General features: G+C 43.3%; 1 protein-coding gene across 2 annotated transcripts; it reads left to right on the plus strand.

Annotated features, from left to right (window-relative positions):
• Window positions 1-2,305: 2,305 nt before the first annotated feature.
• LOC134076395 (cyclin-dependent kinase 17-like) lies at window positions 2,306-18,356 on the plus strand. Of its 2 annotated transcripts, XM_062531433.1 has the most exons (17): window positions 2,306-2,574; window positions 4,982-5,146; window positions 6,201-6,347; window positions 8,434-8,567; window positions 8,850-8,975; window positions 9,156-9,212; window positions 9,802-9,916; window positions 10,759-10,853; window positions 10,975-11,037; window positions 11,418-11,541; window positions 11,743-11,863; window positions 12,985-13,082; window positions 13,456-13,561; window positions 13,939-13,981; window positions 14,254-14,344; window positions 14,666-14,743; window positions 15,713-18,356. In XM_062531433.1, the coding sequence occupies exons 2-17, from the start codon at window positions 5,017-5,019 to the stop codon at window positions 15,748-15,750; spliced, it is 1,566 nt and encodes a 521-aa protein (XP_062387417.1). In that variant the 5' UTR covers window positions 2,306-2,574; window positions 4,982-5,016; the 3' UTR covers window positions 15,751-18,356. The 2 variants fall into 2 exon arrangements, with proteins under 2 accessions (XP_062387417.1, XP_062387418.1); XM_062531434.1 differs by lacking the exon at window positions 6,201-6,347.
• Window positions 18,357-18,588: the final 232 nt, after the last annotated feature.

The raw sequence follows: 18,588 nt of genomic DNA on the forward strand, positions 1-18,588 counted from the left end.
CTTGAGCTGAGGAGACATTTTGTCTGGAGGGAAGAAGAATCACGCATCGAGGAACATGAGGACATTTGGTTTTTTGTGCCTATATCTTTAATAATGCCTCTCTTTTTTGACAAGGAAGATCACAGATTCAAAACGAAATAGCCATACACAAACATTAAGTCTTAAACAGACCAACATATAAATTAAAATAGCATCTGATCCAGCCGACTGAGACAAGATACATAAGCTAATGTGGAACCAAGATGTGATAAAGTATTTTAATATTACCTGTCTGTTGGGCTGATGGGATCAGGTGGGCCTTGAAAATTCCCCACCTTCAAAGTGGGGAATGACAGAAAGAGTTTGAGAATCACTGTCTTAGACCTGCACTTCACTGAGGCCTTGCTAAATGCCAAGAGTAATTGTTTAGTAGTGGAAAAACAACGGTCTGGTTTCTTATGGTTTAGAGCAGGCCACTTGGTCTTGGTGATGCTATAAATAAGCATACAGCATGTTTTTAAGAATTTGCATGTGTTTATAATGTTCAAGTCCATGTAGTCTTATATTTAAAATCCTTTACAAACTGCCAGGCAATTACAGATGTTTCACTATAGACAATCTCTATAGGTTTTTATTTAGGGTGGTGTCCTATTTTTAACAGTGGTGAGGGAGCACAGTTTGAAATTTGGATGATGGATGGATGGCTGGCAAGAAATCTCGTGAGTTCCTCTCAGTTAAATGTGGCTAAAACCATAATCCTCCGTGCCCCAAAAGAAAAAACACAGATGAGATTTAATCAGTATGAGTAGCACACTGGCCCTGCAGTACAGTGGGATGAATGCGAAATGGATCCCACTTATGAAGTCTCAGCATTAGTCACTGGGCTTCCCTCGGCACGGCAGTATTGCATCTAGGCTCGGTGGACTGCCGTAGCTGTAACAGAACCTCTCTGCAGAAGCAGTTCACTCCTCTTCATTCTACGGCGAGTGCCATCCAGAACCTGCACTCGTATTATAACTAAATGGGGCGATAAAACATACAGGGAGACTGAGATGATATGAAAATTGCACTGGAAATTAAACCTTTGTAAGGAGCAGTCACGGTTACCTTCCTATCTTAAAATTCGTAAAGAACATTCATTGCCCTTAAGGGGGTGGGGTGGGGGGGGCCTCATATTGGCCAGTGGCGATGCAGAATGTGTCCTCTTCAAATGAGTGCATAATGATATAATGCAAAAAGCAATTTGTATCCTGCATATTCATCTAAAGGAAATGAACTCAGGGGAAATAGGCTCCCTGATAGGTTTCAACTCCCAGAGCACGGCCATCTCGCATGTGAGCTGTGACAAATGCAGGCCTACCAAATAGACAAATACTCATAATACCTTGCCAGACCGAAGCAGATACAGTAGCAGAAGCAGCTAGGTGCAGGTATTGAGGAAATGAATGATTGATTGATTGACTGATCGATCAGTCATGTAAGTAGATCCAAAGATGTAACCAAACTCTGCAGCCCTCTAGAACTGCTATAAACGTGAGCTGAGGAGGAGGAGAGGGAATCTAACCATGTTGGCGTCCCCTCAATATTAGTGTGAAATTAGGCCATTTTTGTCAGTCAGAGGAAACATGCCATTGTGTGTTATTTAGCTACTTGTCTGATGGGCATCCATCCATCTAACTATTGATTGCATGGATAGTCTTATTTCTTTTATTCAATTCACGATTGTTAATCATGAATCGAGATGTTCTATAGCTGCCTAATCTCACATGTTTACCATGTTAGGGGTATGTATGTAGAGCACAGTATGTGGAGTAATTTCTTCACATCACATACTCATTTTCAGGATTTGTATTCTTTGGATTATTCCACAACTACATGGTTGCTATATGAATAAGAGCAGGGTTTCCTGCCCGTGAGCCACTAATGGCCTAGATTTCGGGGTTTAATTAAACAATTCAGAAAATCAACTGAGCAGTCTATTCCTGTCGAGTTTGTGCTGTCGCCACTTACGCATCTTCTCAACTCTCTGTATTATGTCTGCATTACGTGTGTTATCCGATGGTAATCCCGTCTCACTTTCCACATCTGGATAATCCGATCCGTTCGAGGTTTATCTTCCCCGCTGCTCTTTCTGAATCGTTGTATTTAAGCGCCAGTGTGCTTAATGGTTTTAAAAAGAGCTCTGTGCACTACAGTGCATGTGCTGAGTAACTTGTGCGCTCTTGCCCTACATCCCCGAGATATTCTCTTATTAAAACTACCCCTCCCACCCCTGTTTTGTCTTTCACCGTGGCACGCGCGCGCGCAGAAACATCTTGACCGGACAGCTGGATTTGCAGAAAGATAGAACAGCCTATCCAAGACGGACGCGAAATCGTTTTCGGTGTTCAAGGCACACAAATCTGTCGGTTGTACGCCGCATGCCGGGTGTACTGGATATGCTATTAGTGCGATTTGACACTTTGTCTTTTGCGGCCATCTAGGATGCTGTGTTCGGGGTGAACGCAAAGTTGGTGCAGTGGATTGTTCCGTCCCGGCGCAGCGGTCCGCACAGACTCTTCGCAACATACCGGCCACACATCAGGATCACTGCAGGTTAGCAGCAATGTCCCGTTTACATTTCACTTTGGTGCGTTATTAACGTGTCCCGTTTGTTGATATCAGACTGCTTTGGGGGTCGAGGCTCACCGCTATGTGCTTTGTTTAAATGCATATGGCTGCGATTGTGAATGGGCTCTTTTGACATTGCTGTTCCGGGTAGCCGGTCTGTCCTGAATTGTGTGCTTTGGATTTGAGGTACATCACTGATCAAAAATCCAAGTGTGCAACAATGAAAGAGAATACGAGATTCACGGCTGCTAGCCAGATCGCTAACTCATCAGAGCTGCACCGGATAGTTTTTGTCCCAACCCGTGTGAATTCGGCGAATAATGCGCGTGTAGACTCACACTTACAACTGGTCAATACGCACAATATTGAACCGATACCAGTTTGCTCTGTGATATTATTCGGTTAGGCTGTCGAAAAGGGTTAACGTCCCTGTATTTCATGTAGCGTAGGTGTCCGTATGGGTGTCCAAAGCAGGAAACCACGGGGCTAGCCTAGGACAGGCCCGGCCCGTGTTGAGTTCTGCTCCCAGCAACCGTCCTCCATAATAGCACAAGTTGTAGCATCCCTTTAAGAGCCACTTTCCGGTGCACACGGTGCCGCCGATGATGGCATTATCCAGGATATACCGGAATCCCAATCGCTAAATGGGACTCAAGGAATTCACAGAAAATATGAACGTTATTTGAAGGCTCGTTGTGAATGGTGGAGAGGTCATGGTAAATGGGACGCCATGATTCTAGCGGAACCGCAGACCAGGGAAATAGGCTATGGATTATTTAAATTCATACTGAAGGCGCATCCTCTCTCAGTGTGGAGCCTAGGGCTACACTCGTGAACGGAACTCGCGTCTTGCTGAGAGAAAGATGCTGAGGGTTCAGCTTTGCGTTGGTCACTTGCCAACTTTCTGCCGTCACTATCCTATTATACAGATATGCAGAGCTACAACAGATCTTTCTGCTGATTCTGGCTGGCTTACTCTGTGAATTTCACTGAGTTCAAGATCCATGGTGGTGTTGTTGTTCATCTCTCGTCCATTTCCCTTGCAACCCAGTATTTGACCGATATACTGTATTTTGTTTAGTTCAGGGCTTAGGGCGTAATGTTGGTTAACGAGTGAAGGAGCCTTCTTTCTGAGCATTATTTGATGTGTTGCTTTTCATTGTGTTGTACTTTCTAAAATCTCAAGGTATGTATCATGTGCATTACATCATTCATATTGATTGTGGTATTGTTTTATTTATTTATTTATTTATTTAATGTTATTATGTTATTATTAACATTTAAATGATCATCTAGTGTAGATGATTATCCTCATGTCATTTATGAGTAATTTGGGAGATTATGCATTTTTCAAATCTTTAGTTTTGCACTCTTTACTAAAGAGAATTAGATCTGCCACAGTATGCATTATCCATTTCATAGAGGAAACTCCTGATTCTTCATTCAGGAGTCCACTGTAGGCCTAAAGCAAACAAAAAAGGCATGATCTTTGAATACTATGTGATATAACAGATTATCTAAGCATTAGGTATGGCAGTTTTGATATGGTTTGTAATTGAAATGCTAATGTGGTGATTTGGTCATCTTAATCATTGCTGGAAAGCAGCCTTCCCATCGAGGCTTCAAAGACATGAAATGTGTCAGAGAAACCAACTTGCTCATAGCCTTCTGTAATAGAAAGTCTGCTTTAGAACTGTAGTTATTCATCACAGCGTGCTTTAATTTTCCACCTCATATATAACTGGTTTAGTATAATTTGGCATGAATATAATTTTGTTCGGAATCAAGCTGCCAGCTGTGGGAATTTAAAAATACTCCCCAAATTTCATGTCTTCTTAACAGTTACAGAATGTTTGTTAACAGCTTAGCTTGTGACTCCACACTACAGCGCATTGATTACTGATTATATTCTCAGCATACCCTCAAAAAGCATTACTTTTATCACTTTTATTTTGAACCTTAGTGTCAGTAGTCCCTGTTTGCTGCAAAGTCTAGCCTATACATTTATTAGCAGCTGTATCCAGGCTTCTTAGATCTAGACTGTAGATTGCCTTCTTCATATGTGTGTTGAAGTGGACTTTGGCTGAACTAAGATTACACTAATAGTGTCTTTGAATTGCAAAGATAAACCTATTTCCTTATTAACCACCCCTACTCAGACTGTAAAGGGAAAGATCATAAAGGAAGAGGGAGGCAAAGTCCAACAAACCGTTCCCAGTGTTGTAATGCTGTGAAAACAAGCAACTGGATCGCTGGACTGTGTGTGTGTGTGTGTGTGTGTGTGCATGTGTGTGTGTTAGGAGCATGCTATGGAACGGTGTTGACGGTGTTCTGGTAGGCAGTTGATAGGGTTCTCACTTGTTCTTGACTGTTCTGGTCTGTGCGGTTCCAGCCCCTCAGGTTCCTGAGGCCCATGTTCCCGAGCAGATGGACCGGATGAAGATCATTAAGAGGCGTTTGTCTATGAGCCTCCGCAATACCAGGCCAGCAGACGAGTCCCTCTCAGAACTGTCTGAGCAAAGCAACCTGGATGAGCCGGCAGCTGTACGAGACCATGGTAAGAGAAATGCACACAGAAAGACACACACACACATACACACACATACACATACAAACTCTCTCTCACTCTCGCTCTCTCTCTCTCTCACACATACACACGCACAAGCACTCTCACACACACACACACACAAACAATGTGGTTACTGTACACATGAATATTCAGTGCAGATATGCACAGAATATTCACTTGGTGCTCAGCATGAGGTTGAGTTACTTAATCCTCTGCCACCCACCCACCCACCCAGCTCGCTCTGTCTGATCACACTCTAGGTGGATGGATTAAAGATGAATAGAACACAATGGATGGGTTATGAAAGTCCATTGGTTGAAGCCATGTTCAAGACAGATCATATTTCACATTGCACTGGACATCTGAAACTGCTAGCTGAGCCACTATCTTGGTGTAACCCGTAAATGTTTGTACTCTGTGTTTGTAGTCTATGTTGGTGTACTTTTGTACCCACGGAAAAGCGCTCCCAGAATGCATGGAAATAGAATCATAAAGAACATTCTATCAGTTCTGAATAACAAAATTCCAGCTTGTTGAATTACAATGAGATAGCTTCAAATGTAATTGGTTGAACATCATTGTTGTTGAATTCAGGTCAAATTTAGGCCGGCTGAACAACAATTTGTTTTTTTTATCAGCAAGCAATGATTAGATTGAAAGACTGATATCTTACTTGCATGGATTTGGCTTAATTTGGAAACAATTTGTGACACGTTGCAACTCACTCAGTGCAGAAGTATTTAGTGGATGTCCAGTTCTGTCCAGTGACTCACTGTTGATAACATTGAGTGGTGCTGCTGCTGCTGTCACGGTAACCACAATCAAAGCAGCATACACAGACAGTGAGGTTGCGTCTCCCCATGATCTGTCCCTAAATCTCTCACTTTTTCTCCCTACATCCCATGTTTTCTCTCTCTTTCTCTTTCGCTCTCTCTCTCTCTGTCTCTCTTTTATCTCTCTCTTTCTTTCTCTCTCTTTCTTTCTCTCTCTCTTGCTTCTGCTTGCCCTCCCCCGGATCTGTCCATCTGTGTCTCTTCTTCAGAGGCCATAGTCTGCTCTGTCCTCCCTCCCGCCTCCCACAGTGCTCCCTCTTTCCTGCGGCAGTACGCGGGCGGGCTGGGCCGACCGGCGCTCAGGAGGGACGGGCTGGACCGACCCTGTCTGGGCCTGCACAGGACCGGCTCTCTTGGTGACTCTCTCTCTCTCTCTTGCTCTTTGGTCCAGTTTCCTTCTCTCTGCCCCTGTCCTCTTCCTCCTCTCCCCTTCCTCTTCCTCCTCTTCCTCCCCTTCCCTCCCTCCCTCCCTCCCTTCCTACTACTCACATGTCGTAAGTGATACTGTACTCTCTGACTTTTTAGCCTGCAGGTATGTGTTTACATGGGTTGTGAAGAGAAAAATATAGGGAAGGATTAACATATTTCATTGTAGCAGCATACAGAGCAAACAGCCTCTGTGTGCTTTAGGACTCTGGCAAACAGCCAACGGTGGTTTTTCAGGCGTATTCCTGCTCAAAGCGCCACCTTACTCCTGACGGTTTTAAATATTTATATTTAAGTTGACTCTGCTCCTCAAATATTTGAGCCAATAATTCACAGAGATGTAAACAAGAGAAAGGGTTTTGTTTTTATAAAGTCAGGTGTCAGGTGTCAAGCAAAGCTCCACTGTGCACTTCCATTGATTTACAGCCTCTGTAAAGAACTGTTGTGTTTGGTGTGTGTGGATGTTGTGTGTTAGTCATCCAGTTATTGCCCTGTGGCGGTGGAATGCTTTTAGAGAAAAGTGGCATATTAGTGCCATATGTGTTCTGTAGCTGGGAATGCAGTAGTGGACCAACCTGGTAGAATGTTTTTATTGTGTTGCTTATAGCGTAGTGCAATGTTGGCAGAATTAGGGGGATCTTTAGTGAGGATTATTTGGTCGTGAGGTGACTAAATTGGCAACGTACTGGAGTTTGTGTAAGTCCGCGGATGGATTGATGCATTGAAGGGCTGTAGGCAGCGGTCAGATTGACAGATATTGCCGCATTTGTTGGCTGCTGAACCACATAATGGATCGCGCGCTGTCAGTATGTGTAGTCAATCACTTCTCATGTGCTGATGCACTGCGCTGCATTCATTCCCTGCAGTCCAACTGAAAAGCCCGGAAGAACATCTTTGCCCACCAACTTTTCAACTCTGTTCTGATCGCACCGTGTTTCGGACAGGTGGAAAGTATGACCTGTGCAATGCTCACAGACATTAGTTTGGCTACTGTGAACCTGAATGGAAACCATGGGGTTTGACCAGAAGTAGGGTCAGATTCGTTGACCTTTTGTTAGCATTTTGGTCCGCCAGCCAGCCATCGTTGACTCACGCGGTCACATTTTGAAGTGCTGTGAGGGGGATTTCAATCCTCCACTGAGTAGAGGAAGAGAAAGTTTGAGGGCATCCAACACGCCACGCCATGCCATGCCATGCCATGCCATGCCATGATGCCACAGAGGGTCAGAGGGATTAGAGGATCTCAGGCTAATGGACCGTAATGGCTGTCATCTCCATTTCCGTGGAGATATTAGAGTATTTGGGGATGTGAAAACGCAGGGCACTAAAGAATGAAATATTCCTCTTGTGCACTTTGTCCTTTTGTGAAATTTTTGTTTCCATTTCAGGGAACTGTGATGGTTAGTGTACTGTCATTTAAATACGGCTCTGTTGACAGCTGATAAACTCGTGAGACTCAGTGGGTCTGTCCCAGCTCTTCTGCTGTGCTCTGACTTAGATCAGAATTTTCATTTGAGCTCTCGCAAAATTCACATTCATACTAATTGAAAGAGTCAATGTTTAGTGGCAAATTTATGCACTATACACATCTGTCTTCACCACTGATCTGGCTGGGATCAAAACAAATTACATGTGAGGAGCTTTTAGCCGGAACCACCACTGATGATTTCCATTGCAGAACTAAGGTGTGAAGCTCCCAAAATGCCTTATTAAAGCAGTTAAAGAAATGGTAATGATCTTGGAATCATATCTGTTAAGTGTTAACAGGGACTTTGACAGTCTTTATAGCCAATTAGTCATTGAAAATGTGTCATAGTGAAGCAAGTAAAACAGCAGTGGCAGACTTGTTTTCATTAAAACATTAAATAGATAAAAAAAACTCACCTGAAATGTAATTTTGACAAGATAAAACTAGGCTGCTGTATTTATGTATGAGTTCCCCTCTGTGTTTGTGTGTGTGTGTGTGTGTGTGTGTGTGTGTGTGTGTGTGTCTGTGTGCGTGTGTGTGTGCCACAGGAATTGTTCATGAGAACGTAAAGATGGGCTCAGATGGGGAGAGTGATCAGGCGTCGGGGACGTCGTCCGATGAGGTGCAGAGTCCTGTTCGAGTGCGCATGAGGAACAGCCACGCCCGGCGCATATGCAACGAGGTACTAAAACAGAGCACGCTCTATGGGTGCAAACTACACACATCAGCTAAAAAACGCATCAAACATTAAAAATGCGTCCATGCAAAACATACACCAAAACATTTCAGTATCTTTTGAACGATGGGTGAAATCTTAATCTTAGGTCTAACATGGCATGGATGAACGAGCACAATTCTATTGCTTTCTCCTTCTCCTTCTCCTTCTCCTCTTTCTCTTTCTCTTTCTCTTCCTCTCTCTCTTTCTCTATCTCACTCTTTCTAATCTAAATCTATGTGTCTGTAGGACATAAACAAGCGCCTCTCTCTGCCCGCTGATATTCGTTTGCCGGAGGGTTACCTGGAGAAGTTTGCCATGAACAGCCCCCCCTTTGACAAACCATTAAGTCGCAGGCTCCGGAGGGCATCACTCGTAAGTGATTCTCTTGGCTCTCTTTCACATGGTCCCTCTCTGTTGGGATAAGAGCTCCTTTGGGAAAAGGGGTAGAAATCAGTAGCGGATGGATTTTAAGAATGAATTGATTCTCCACTTATGTCTTCAGTAACATAAAAGCATATATATTCTTTCTTATCAAATTTGTTTTTTTTTCAGTCTGAGATTGGTTTTGGGAAACTGGAGACTTATATTAAACTGGACAAACTTGGAGAGGTAAGAGACACTTAGAAAAAATCATGGCCCTCTTTGAGTAAGATATTGAAGGGCAGCCATTAATTTTGTGAGTGAGGCTGTCACTTTAGCTAATTTAGTCATGTATGACATATTCTAAACTGTATGCAGGGTTATTTATGGTTTTAAATGCTCAAAATCATCCCTTGGGTAACAATTTAACGGTCAGTTTGAAGGGATGTGGCTTGGGCATTTCAGACAAGCTGCACTTACCAGTATGTGTCAACAATGTAATTGTTTTGAATAGCAGAAGAAGCTCTATGATTTGTTCGTGGGAAAAGTGCTCCTGGCCATCTCTGTCCAGAACCAACCGTAATATGACCGTATAATAATCTAGTTAATCTAGTCTGATGCATTTAGATCAAAGGGATTGCTATTGGTCAGCTTAACTAGGCCTTTATGTAATTAACTTTGGCCTGGCCCTTGCCCACACAATGCATTTGACCATACCCTGGCCTTGTGTTTCTTCTTGGGCAATTGTGCATTTTCGCTCTGAAACTTGGGGTCCATATGCACAGTTTTTGCACAACGTGAGAAAGAAATGAACGTCTCTGTGGTGTTCTTTTTCTAGGGCACTTATGCTACTGTGTACAAAGGACGCAGTAAACTGACAGACAACCTTGTCGCTCTGAAAGAAATTCGCCTGGAACACGAGGAGGGAGCTCCCTGCACTGCCATACGAGAAGGTATAAGACCACTCACTCCATCTTAGGTGGCCCTGACCAGCACTGTGGAAAAGGGGAAGTTCAGAAGCTGGCAGGATTGTACTGCACGGTTGTACTCGACTATACTGTGCTCCAGTTTTGCTGGCATTAGACACAAAAGTGATTCTGTGCTAAAAATATTTATGCAGTAGGATATGCCTCCAACATTAGACATTGCAGGTGTTTTCAGGACACACAGTACTTTAAAACCAGTACTGATATCTTAATTGTAACAGTGTAGATATAAACCATACAGATATCTGGAACTGATGGCTATGACATGTTTGTAAACCATATTTTTATGAAACTTTATACTGATCAGTGTTTGAAGATCCTAGCATATAAATGCAATAATAAGTGCCGTTTTCTGTGCAGTTCACAGGTTGTGGTTGATAAGAGTGTGATTAACATTTGTCTTAGATCTGTGCTTGTTTGTGTTCAAAACACCTGTGTGTCCCTGCTGTGATGACAGACATGTTTGCCCGTATTGAAGAGTACAGATTGCATATTCTGACCCCTAGTGGTAGCCTGAGGTCCTCCACCCTTCTTATGACGACGGCATCCTTCCTCTTCTCAGACTCAAACAAACCAGCTCTAATTTCTGGACATTTAAGGACTATTTGTTTCATGACTAATGGATTTTAAAGCATTCTACTGATTAAAGTGGAAGATTATTGATAGTATTTTTCTAAAAGGTTTTAAAATGAACCGCAGTACTTCCCTTCAAACCACAGTGCATAAACCACAGGTATAACCTTGTCATATAGCAAAAGTAATTGTGGCAATCTTATCACTGATGTCTATTCTTTTTATGTCTTTTCCAGTTTCTCTTTTAAAGGACTTGAAGCATGCCAACATAGTCACTCTGCACGATATTATCCACACAGACAAGTGCCTCACTCTTGTATTTGAGTATTTGGTAAGTATCTCTTTCTGCGTGCGTGTGTGTGTGTGTGTGTGTGTGTGTGTGTGAGAGAGAGAGAATAGTGTAGCGTGTATCTGAGTGATGGACCATCTGAGGCATTTCTTGTGTTTGCCAGGAGAAGGATCTGAAACAGTATATGGACGACTGTGGAAGCCTGATGAGTGTGCACAACGTGAAGGTACGCGGAGGTGCCTGCACTCATGTGCTGCTTTATGATGAAATCTCATTACAGCACCATCACTACATTCATGCTCTCCTCAGCAAAAAGGTCTAACCTGGCTCCTTCTTTCCTCCTCTCTCCCTCTCTCTCTCCCTCTCTTTCCCTCTCTCTGTCTCTTTCTCTCCCCCTCTCTCTTTCTCTCTCTCTCTCTGTCCCTCTCTCCCCTCTTTCTCTCTCCCTCTCTCTCTCCCTCTATCCCCCTCTCTCTCTTTCCCTCTCTCTCTCTCTCTCGCTGTCTGTCTCTCCCTCTCTCTCCTTCTCTCTCCCCTTCTCTCTCTCTTTCCCTCTCTCTCCATCTCTCCCTCTCTCTCTCTCCCTCTCTCTTTCTCTCTCCACAGATCTTTCTGTTCCAGCTTCTGCGAGGTCTCTCCTACTGCCACCGCAGAAAGGTGCTGCATAGAGACCTGAAGCCTCAGAACCTCCTCATCAACGAGAAGGGGGAGCTCAAACTGGCCGACTTTGGTGCGACGAAAACTTTTTGAACATTGAGGATTGATTTTGTGACAAGCTAACCTTTTCGAGAGACTTTTTCCTCGGGTGTTGGCAATGGCGGCACTGCGTGCCACTACTAGCTCGTTTTTTTACAGGTTTGCTTTCTCGAGACGCATGAGAGATTAATGCCATCTGATCTAATGTAGTGTGTGACTCTTGACTGCGTTGCAGGTCTGGCACGGGCTAAATCGGTCCCCACGAAGACGTACTCTAACGAAGTGGTGACGCTGTGGTACAGACCGCCTGACGTGCTGCTGGGATCCACCGAGTACTCCACCCCTATAGACATGTGGTGAGGGAGACTCTGCTACACTGCTACACTGTCTCTATTAGCTCTTTTCGACTGGCAAACTAGTCCGACTCTACACGGTACGGTTTAGTGCGGCTCTACACGGCACGGCACGGCACAGCACCAGTACTTTTTTCTTTTCCACCTAAACCGTGACCTGGAAGTGGGCGGAGTCGGCGGGGTTAACATGGACGTGACGTCGGTTTCAGGCCACTAGAAGTTGCCCGTAGGCTTAAAGGGATAGTTCGGGTTTTAAGACACAAAGTTATATGGGTTCCCTGTCAGCAACGTTGTGCATCAGCACTGACTTACCCCCCGACAGCGTCCTGTGAGCCGAGATCCAGCCGGTTTTTGATCGTTTTTGATGCCGGACTATTTTCTTCAGCAAGTTTCTGGGGTCACGAAAGTAAAGTGTTTTTCTTCTCAAAACCATATGCGTTCAACAGAGTGATATATTTGCACCACAAAAACGTTGTCCAGCTGTCAGTAGCGCGCAGTGATAGGAATCGCGAAAAATAAGTAAGTGATAACGAGGTTTGAATTTTTCCTGGACAACGTTTTTGTGGTGCAAATATATCACTCTTTTGAACGCATATGGCTTTGAGAAGAAAAACACTTTACTTTCGTGACCCCAGAAACTTGCCGGACTACTTTCTTCAGCATCAAAGACCGGCTGGATCTCGGCTCACAGGACGCTGTTGCGGGGTAAGTCAGTGCTGATGCACAACGTTGCTGACGGGGAACCCATATAACTTTGTGTCTTAAAACCCGAACTATCCCTTTAAAGCAGTCATCGCCTATGCTTGTGACTGAACAAAAATTAAATCAATTATAACTATAAAAAATATTCAACAATTGAATATTTTGCCTCACTACATTTACTGTATGTCACATCTAAAATGTAATTTGTAGATTTAAACTACAATGTTTCATTTGTATTATATGTCATTTTTTTAGCTTTAAGCGACTGAAATGAAATGTTGACATCATAATTATTCTCTGGTCATTCCTCTCTAGTCTCAAGCCAGTCAACTGAAGGCTCATTACAAACCAGGTTTTGTTAGGACCTACAAAGTCATTTAATGACACAATCTTTGTCAATGGCTCTCTCTTTTTCTCCACAGGGGAGTGGGATGCATATTTTATGAGATGGTAACTGGTCGGCCGTTATTTCCAGGGTCCACAGTTGAAGATGAACTTCACCTTATATTTCGTATCCTAGGTAAGTTTAAAAGTGCTTTTGCACACCTCTTTTGTGGGGACAGGTGCGTTGGAATAGGTTAACCAGTTATACTTGAAAGAGAGAATCCTGCACATTGTCCATTACGCATGCAAACATTTATTCATTTATTTATCCTAGGTGAGACCTTCTTGTCCGAGCAGAGAATACATTTATGTGTAACAGTGCCTTTTTAATACATTATTCTCACCAGGATCAAGAGTTCGCAAGGGTTTGTTGTGTTTGCCAGGGCTGAGAAAAATTGCATGAAATTATTATGATTTTGAAAGAAACGTTTAGTTTCTTCCTGGAATTCCTAAAAATATCAATCCAAGAAATTGTGATCTCACCAGGATCTTCTCTTTTTGTTTTGCAGGCACACCGTCAGATCTGTCTTGGCCAGGAATTACCAGCAGCGAGGAGTTTAAGAACTATAATTTCCCACGGTACCACCAAGAGCCACTGGTGTCTCATGCTCCACGGTCGGTTCTTTAGCTTTTTAGCTGTTGTCCTCAACACCTTTTTCCTTGCTATTCTCTATGTCCTTAGTGCCTTCTTCACTGATAAATGAGCTACATTATATGAATGAATAGAACATAACTTAAATTAAACTTTAAAACTATTTTGTAATCATGGACACCCTTATCCAACTCTTCAGTGTTCAGTACATGTTTTTCATAGAATATTTTGGTAAATCATCACACACTTAGATTCAGTTTGTGTTTTCTTTTCATTTGCTTTCATTATGGCATAAAGGTTTTTCATAAACAGGTATTTCCATGATACATAAAATGTATCAGTCTTCAGGATTAGGGGTGCATTAAGGGGAGCACTCACAGTGTTCTGGTTTGTTCCATAGGATAGACAGCGATGGACATAATTTGCTGTTAAAATTACTGAAGGTCAGTATTTCTTCGATGTGAGCGCAGGCCTCCACCACACACAACACATGCACACACACACACACACACACACACACACACACACACACACACACACACACACATGTAGTCACATGCACACATGTGCACAAACACACACACATCCACACACACACACGCACGCGCACACACACACACACACATGTAGTCACATGCACACAGGTACACACCTACACACATACGTACACACACACACACACACACAGAATGCTCACCATGTTGTCTCTAAACAGTTCGACCCAAAGGCGCGTGTGTGTGCAGAGGAAGCCTTGAAGCACCGGTACTTCAACAGTTTTGGCGAGCAGGTGCACGTGCTGCCAGACAGTGAGTTTCAGCCTCCTCTCATCATTACTGACCGACTGTAGCAGACTGTCCAGTCCACCAGCTACAGAAAGACAAACGAGTGACCACTTAACCACAAAAGCAGTGATTGCTATATTTAATCATATTAGGATAGTTTCAAAAGGTACTTAAAAGTGATTAGGAATCAGCAGAGATTGATTATAGGGGTTATCTAAGAGCAACAGACAGTAAGATATATATATATATTAAAAAAAAAGATAACATCAAAAGTATTGTGTTACTTGTATTGATGAGGCCCAAACAGCAAATAGAAAACAATAAGAGGCTTGTGTACCTTTTCAGCGGCTTCCATCTTCTCACTGAAAGACATTAAGCTCCAGAAGGACCCGGGAAGGCGCCCGGTGAGACAAGCAGAAGCAGGTCAGTCATACTAACACACACACACATCTACACACACACACACACACACACACACACACAGCAGTATACCACATACCTGTGTATCATAGTGGTGACGTGCTTGTGTTAATTGTGAAGTTGTGTCTGTCTCTCTCCTCCTTCTCTCCCACGGCCACCTGTGCCTCTTTGCATCCCTCTCCTCTTGCCCTCCGCGTCCTCTTCATGTGTGTATCTATCGCTGTCCATCTGTCGCTCCCTCGGCCCTGGCCTCGGCCCTGTCCCACGTTTAAAAAACCGCAGTGCTCCGTAAGGTAGAGTATGTTGTTCACGACTATCCCCAAAGAGACGAAGCCAAGCCGGGGGCACAGCCCTCCACCTCCTCCTCCACCTCTCCCCCCACAGGCTGACTCAGCCCTTGGCCAGGGTAAATACCGCGCTCTCTCTCTTTCCCCCCCTTCTTTTTCTCTGTTTTCTTCCATCCATCTGGCTCTTCCCCTTCTCTTTCTCAACGTGTTTGTGATTAAAGCATGACCTTTTGGTGATTTCATTTCATTTTTTATGGTGAGTTTCAGTTGTCAGTGGAGCACTCATGATGCTACTTGGAAAAAAACATTTGCTGAATATGCATGTCCTCTACCACATTATAAACAAACAAACAAATAATACAATATTGACGTACGGGTCAGAGGTGCCATTTAGTTTTGCGACTGTCAAAGAGCCAAGTAGTGAACGGACTCCACCCTGAAATGAAAAATAGAAAAGATATCGAAAACATTTACTAGTATCTTTGTAGTGCAAAGACATTTCACTATCACACATAACTTGGTCTTTACAAATATTGGTTTCTTTAACATATCTATATTGACCAGCCGCTTAACACTGAAGTGTACAACAGAACAACACCAAACCTTACAAACTCCCAAACTCAATGCCTACAAAATATCACATTCTTACACTTTTCATCTCTCTATCTCTCTATCTCTCTTTCAGCTGAGGGAAAGAATCGGAGGCAGAGTGTGTTGTTTTAGGACAAAGAGCCTTTTTTGCACTTATTTATCCAACACACAGACTGAGATATACAATTATAAACATGGAAATAAACATCAAAATCCAGATGAGGAACGCAAGAGTGGGATGGAGAAACTTGGAGGAACTCTGAAAAAGAAAAAAAAACTACAGGAAGAGGAAGAGGACAAACCTCATTGCTGCTGCTACTGCTGCATCCTTTTTTTCGTTTGTTTTCAGGACGCCGACTGAGGAATGCGGAACTGAGGTGGACTATCTCCACTGTTAGCTAAGCTGTGGTTGCTACTCAGTTGTAATCTTATATATCACGTCACATCTCAGCATGCATGCAGCGGTGTGTGTGCACACACACTCTCACTCACTGCATTGACCTGTGCCAGTGGCAGTGCATGTGTACAGGTGTGTGTGGTCCAGAGAAGCATTTCATTGACATATAATCTTGTATTAAGCAGCTGCTGCCACTCCATCTGACGAACACGTTAACGGTTGCGCTTCCTTTAAGTAACATTAAGTCTTACTTACTCTGGATTACATGGTAAGAGAACTTGTGATGTTCATGTTTCACAGATACTATTATTCTGGCACCTTATTCCTCTGTGAACCCACTCAGGCGGATTGCTTCATAAAACACACATTTGTGTGGATTGGACAGAACTGTGTTTCTGTGTGTGTGTGTGTGTGTGTGTGTGTGTGCGTGCGTGAGAGAGAGAGAGAGAGAAAGGATGTTTTCACTGAGTCTCATGAATACACCATGACAGACATGACATCAAACATTCTCACTCTGCTCAGGGTGGAGCCAAACAGGCTTGTGGGTATTGAAGTTCTCAGAGAGTTCTTCTGAGAATGTGACACTGTGAAGACTCCAGAGTGAAGTAGATGTACACAGAGCTCAGTTCAGGCTATTCAGGAATCTGGCTCAAGGATAGAAAAAAAGAGTCGATCCAAAGGAGAAATGCTCAGATCTTAACCCAGTTCACCACAGAAAGCAATACAAAAACGAGGACACCTGCAGGAATATTATGTCTGCTGTCCAGTACTCATATCTCAGAAAGTCTTTGTGTATTTATCCAGTTCTTTCAGTCTTGTATAGGTTTTACCTCAGTATATGTGAACCACTTTCATCCGACAAACCTTTTCACCCTTAGTGTACTTCACTTGTAATCTACGCAGGTGCACACTCCTCAAGTCACCTCTGGTCATCTCTCATGGTTGGGCATCATCTGTCAGAACGCACATTCACACAGACACCTCAAGGCACACACATGGTCCACATACGAAACTTGTAGAAACCACTGAGGAGGTCAAAACTCAGAGAGTAAAGACACTAGCTATACTCTTTGATTCATTCCCCCTCAACAGTTGAATGTTGACTAGCCATTTGTGAGTTTTTTTGCCTGTTCTTGCCTCTTCATGTTTTGGTTGTGAAGAATAGGAACAGGTTTACTAGAGGTGAAGGGGGTCTTAACAAGACTGAGCTCAGTGTTCATCACTCACCACCGCTGCACCTTATGTTTGGTCCACCTGATGGCTGTGCCATCTCCATGCTTGTTTCACATGAGATCTGTGTCATTGTGGAAGTCTACAGTCTACTCAGCCACAGGCCGTGTTCCACGGCATGTTCTTATATTGAAAATGTGCACCACAGTTTTGTCGTCAGAATCTGGGCCTTTCTCAGAAAGAAAGGGCGTCAGTAAAAGCACCATTGTGTCCAGTCTTTTACAGAAGGTCAGGTCATCAATAGGCTGCTTATTATGACCACTCGACAGCCTTGCTCGCTCGACACACATGAAATGCAAGTTATTTTGTATGCTTCACGCCCAGATGTCACTGCCTCACAGGAGTTGCTCATCAGGTGAAAACATACTAGCTCTCTTATCTGCTTAGCAGTAGTTTTCTGTTATTGGACTTAAAGCAAGGCTGCTAAATTTTAAGCTTAACTTGTGTTGAATATAGAAATGGATTGAACTCTGATGTGTAGATTTCAAGATGGTGGGAGATGGAATCTGACACATAAATGTAAAGTGGGAAAACAGCTGTAAAAACTGTTGCAGAAATCCCAAGTGGATTGACTCCAGCCCATTATCAAGTAGATGTAGAAATTAAAACGGCTTGCTAATGCTACAAATGGGAGAAGTGGTTCAAGGTACAACGTTTTGTGTAACTCATTTCAGTATTGTTGAAAGCTTGTCTTCCTTTATGAAGTCATCCTTACACCATAAGACTTTGACAAGAGCTGGGAAAGACTCCTGAAAGATAGTGGTCTTTTGAATAAAGCTTGAACAAGGGCCATTTGTTAAAAGACTCCAGTCTTTTAAGAATGTTTTCAAAATCTTGTCAAGGTCTTCTGACGTATGGGTAGCATTAGTTGCTTATGACTTAATTCAGGAGAACCCTGAAGTCCGAGCAGCTCTCCGAACAGAACTACAATAAACCTGTTTGAGTGTCCACACCTGATTCCCCATTTCCCTAACTGCTATCCCCACCCCCAGCCCCCCACTCATGCTCTTATTTCATGGCAGAGGAACTCTTCCTAAGGTGAAACGAGTTCAGTCTGTCTGGCACATCTAGCCGTCTTCTGTCTAGTGAGGGATTCTCCACTAATAAACATGTCTGGAACTCCATCGTCTCCGTGTCCTTCATTTGTAGGTGGGAAAAGGACACCTTTAAGGCAAAATGTAGGTGACTTGTTCCTACCTTCAGGCCTGATAGAGTTCATGTACGATGTCAAGAAAGACTTTGAATGTACAATATTTGATCATTTCAGGCACAGATAATTTCCTCACAGGTTGACACATTTTCAAAAACATCCTGAGTACCTTGTACCACTGCTACCGAACACA

Source organism: Sardina pilchardus, chromosome 3, assembly GCF_963854185.1.
Source record: "Sardina pilchardus chromosome 3, fSarPil1.1, whole genome shotgun sequence".
Lineage (NCBI taxonomy): Eukaryota > Metazoa > Chordata > Actinopteri > Clupeiformes > Clupeidae > Sardina > Sardina pilchardus.

What these genes read in the sequence shown, in the direction of transcription:
- LOC134076395 (XM_062531433.1), top strand. Translation starts at nt 5,017, where the DNA reads ATGGACCGGATGAAGATCATTAAGAGGCGTTTGTCTATGAGCCTCCGC. An exon ending in CCTTATATTTCGTATCCTAG is followed by an intron (nt 13,083 to 13,455) that starts GTAAGTTTAAAA and finishes TTTGTTTTGCAG; the next exon opens with GCACACCGTCAGATCTGTCT. An exon ending in CTGGTGTCTCATGCTCCACG is followed by an intron (nt 13,562 to 13,938) that starts GTCGGTTCTTTA and finishes TTTGTTCCATAG; the next exon opens with GATAGACAGCGATGGACATA.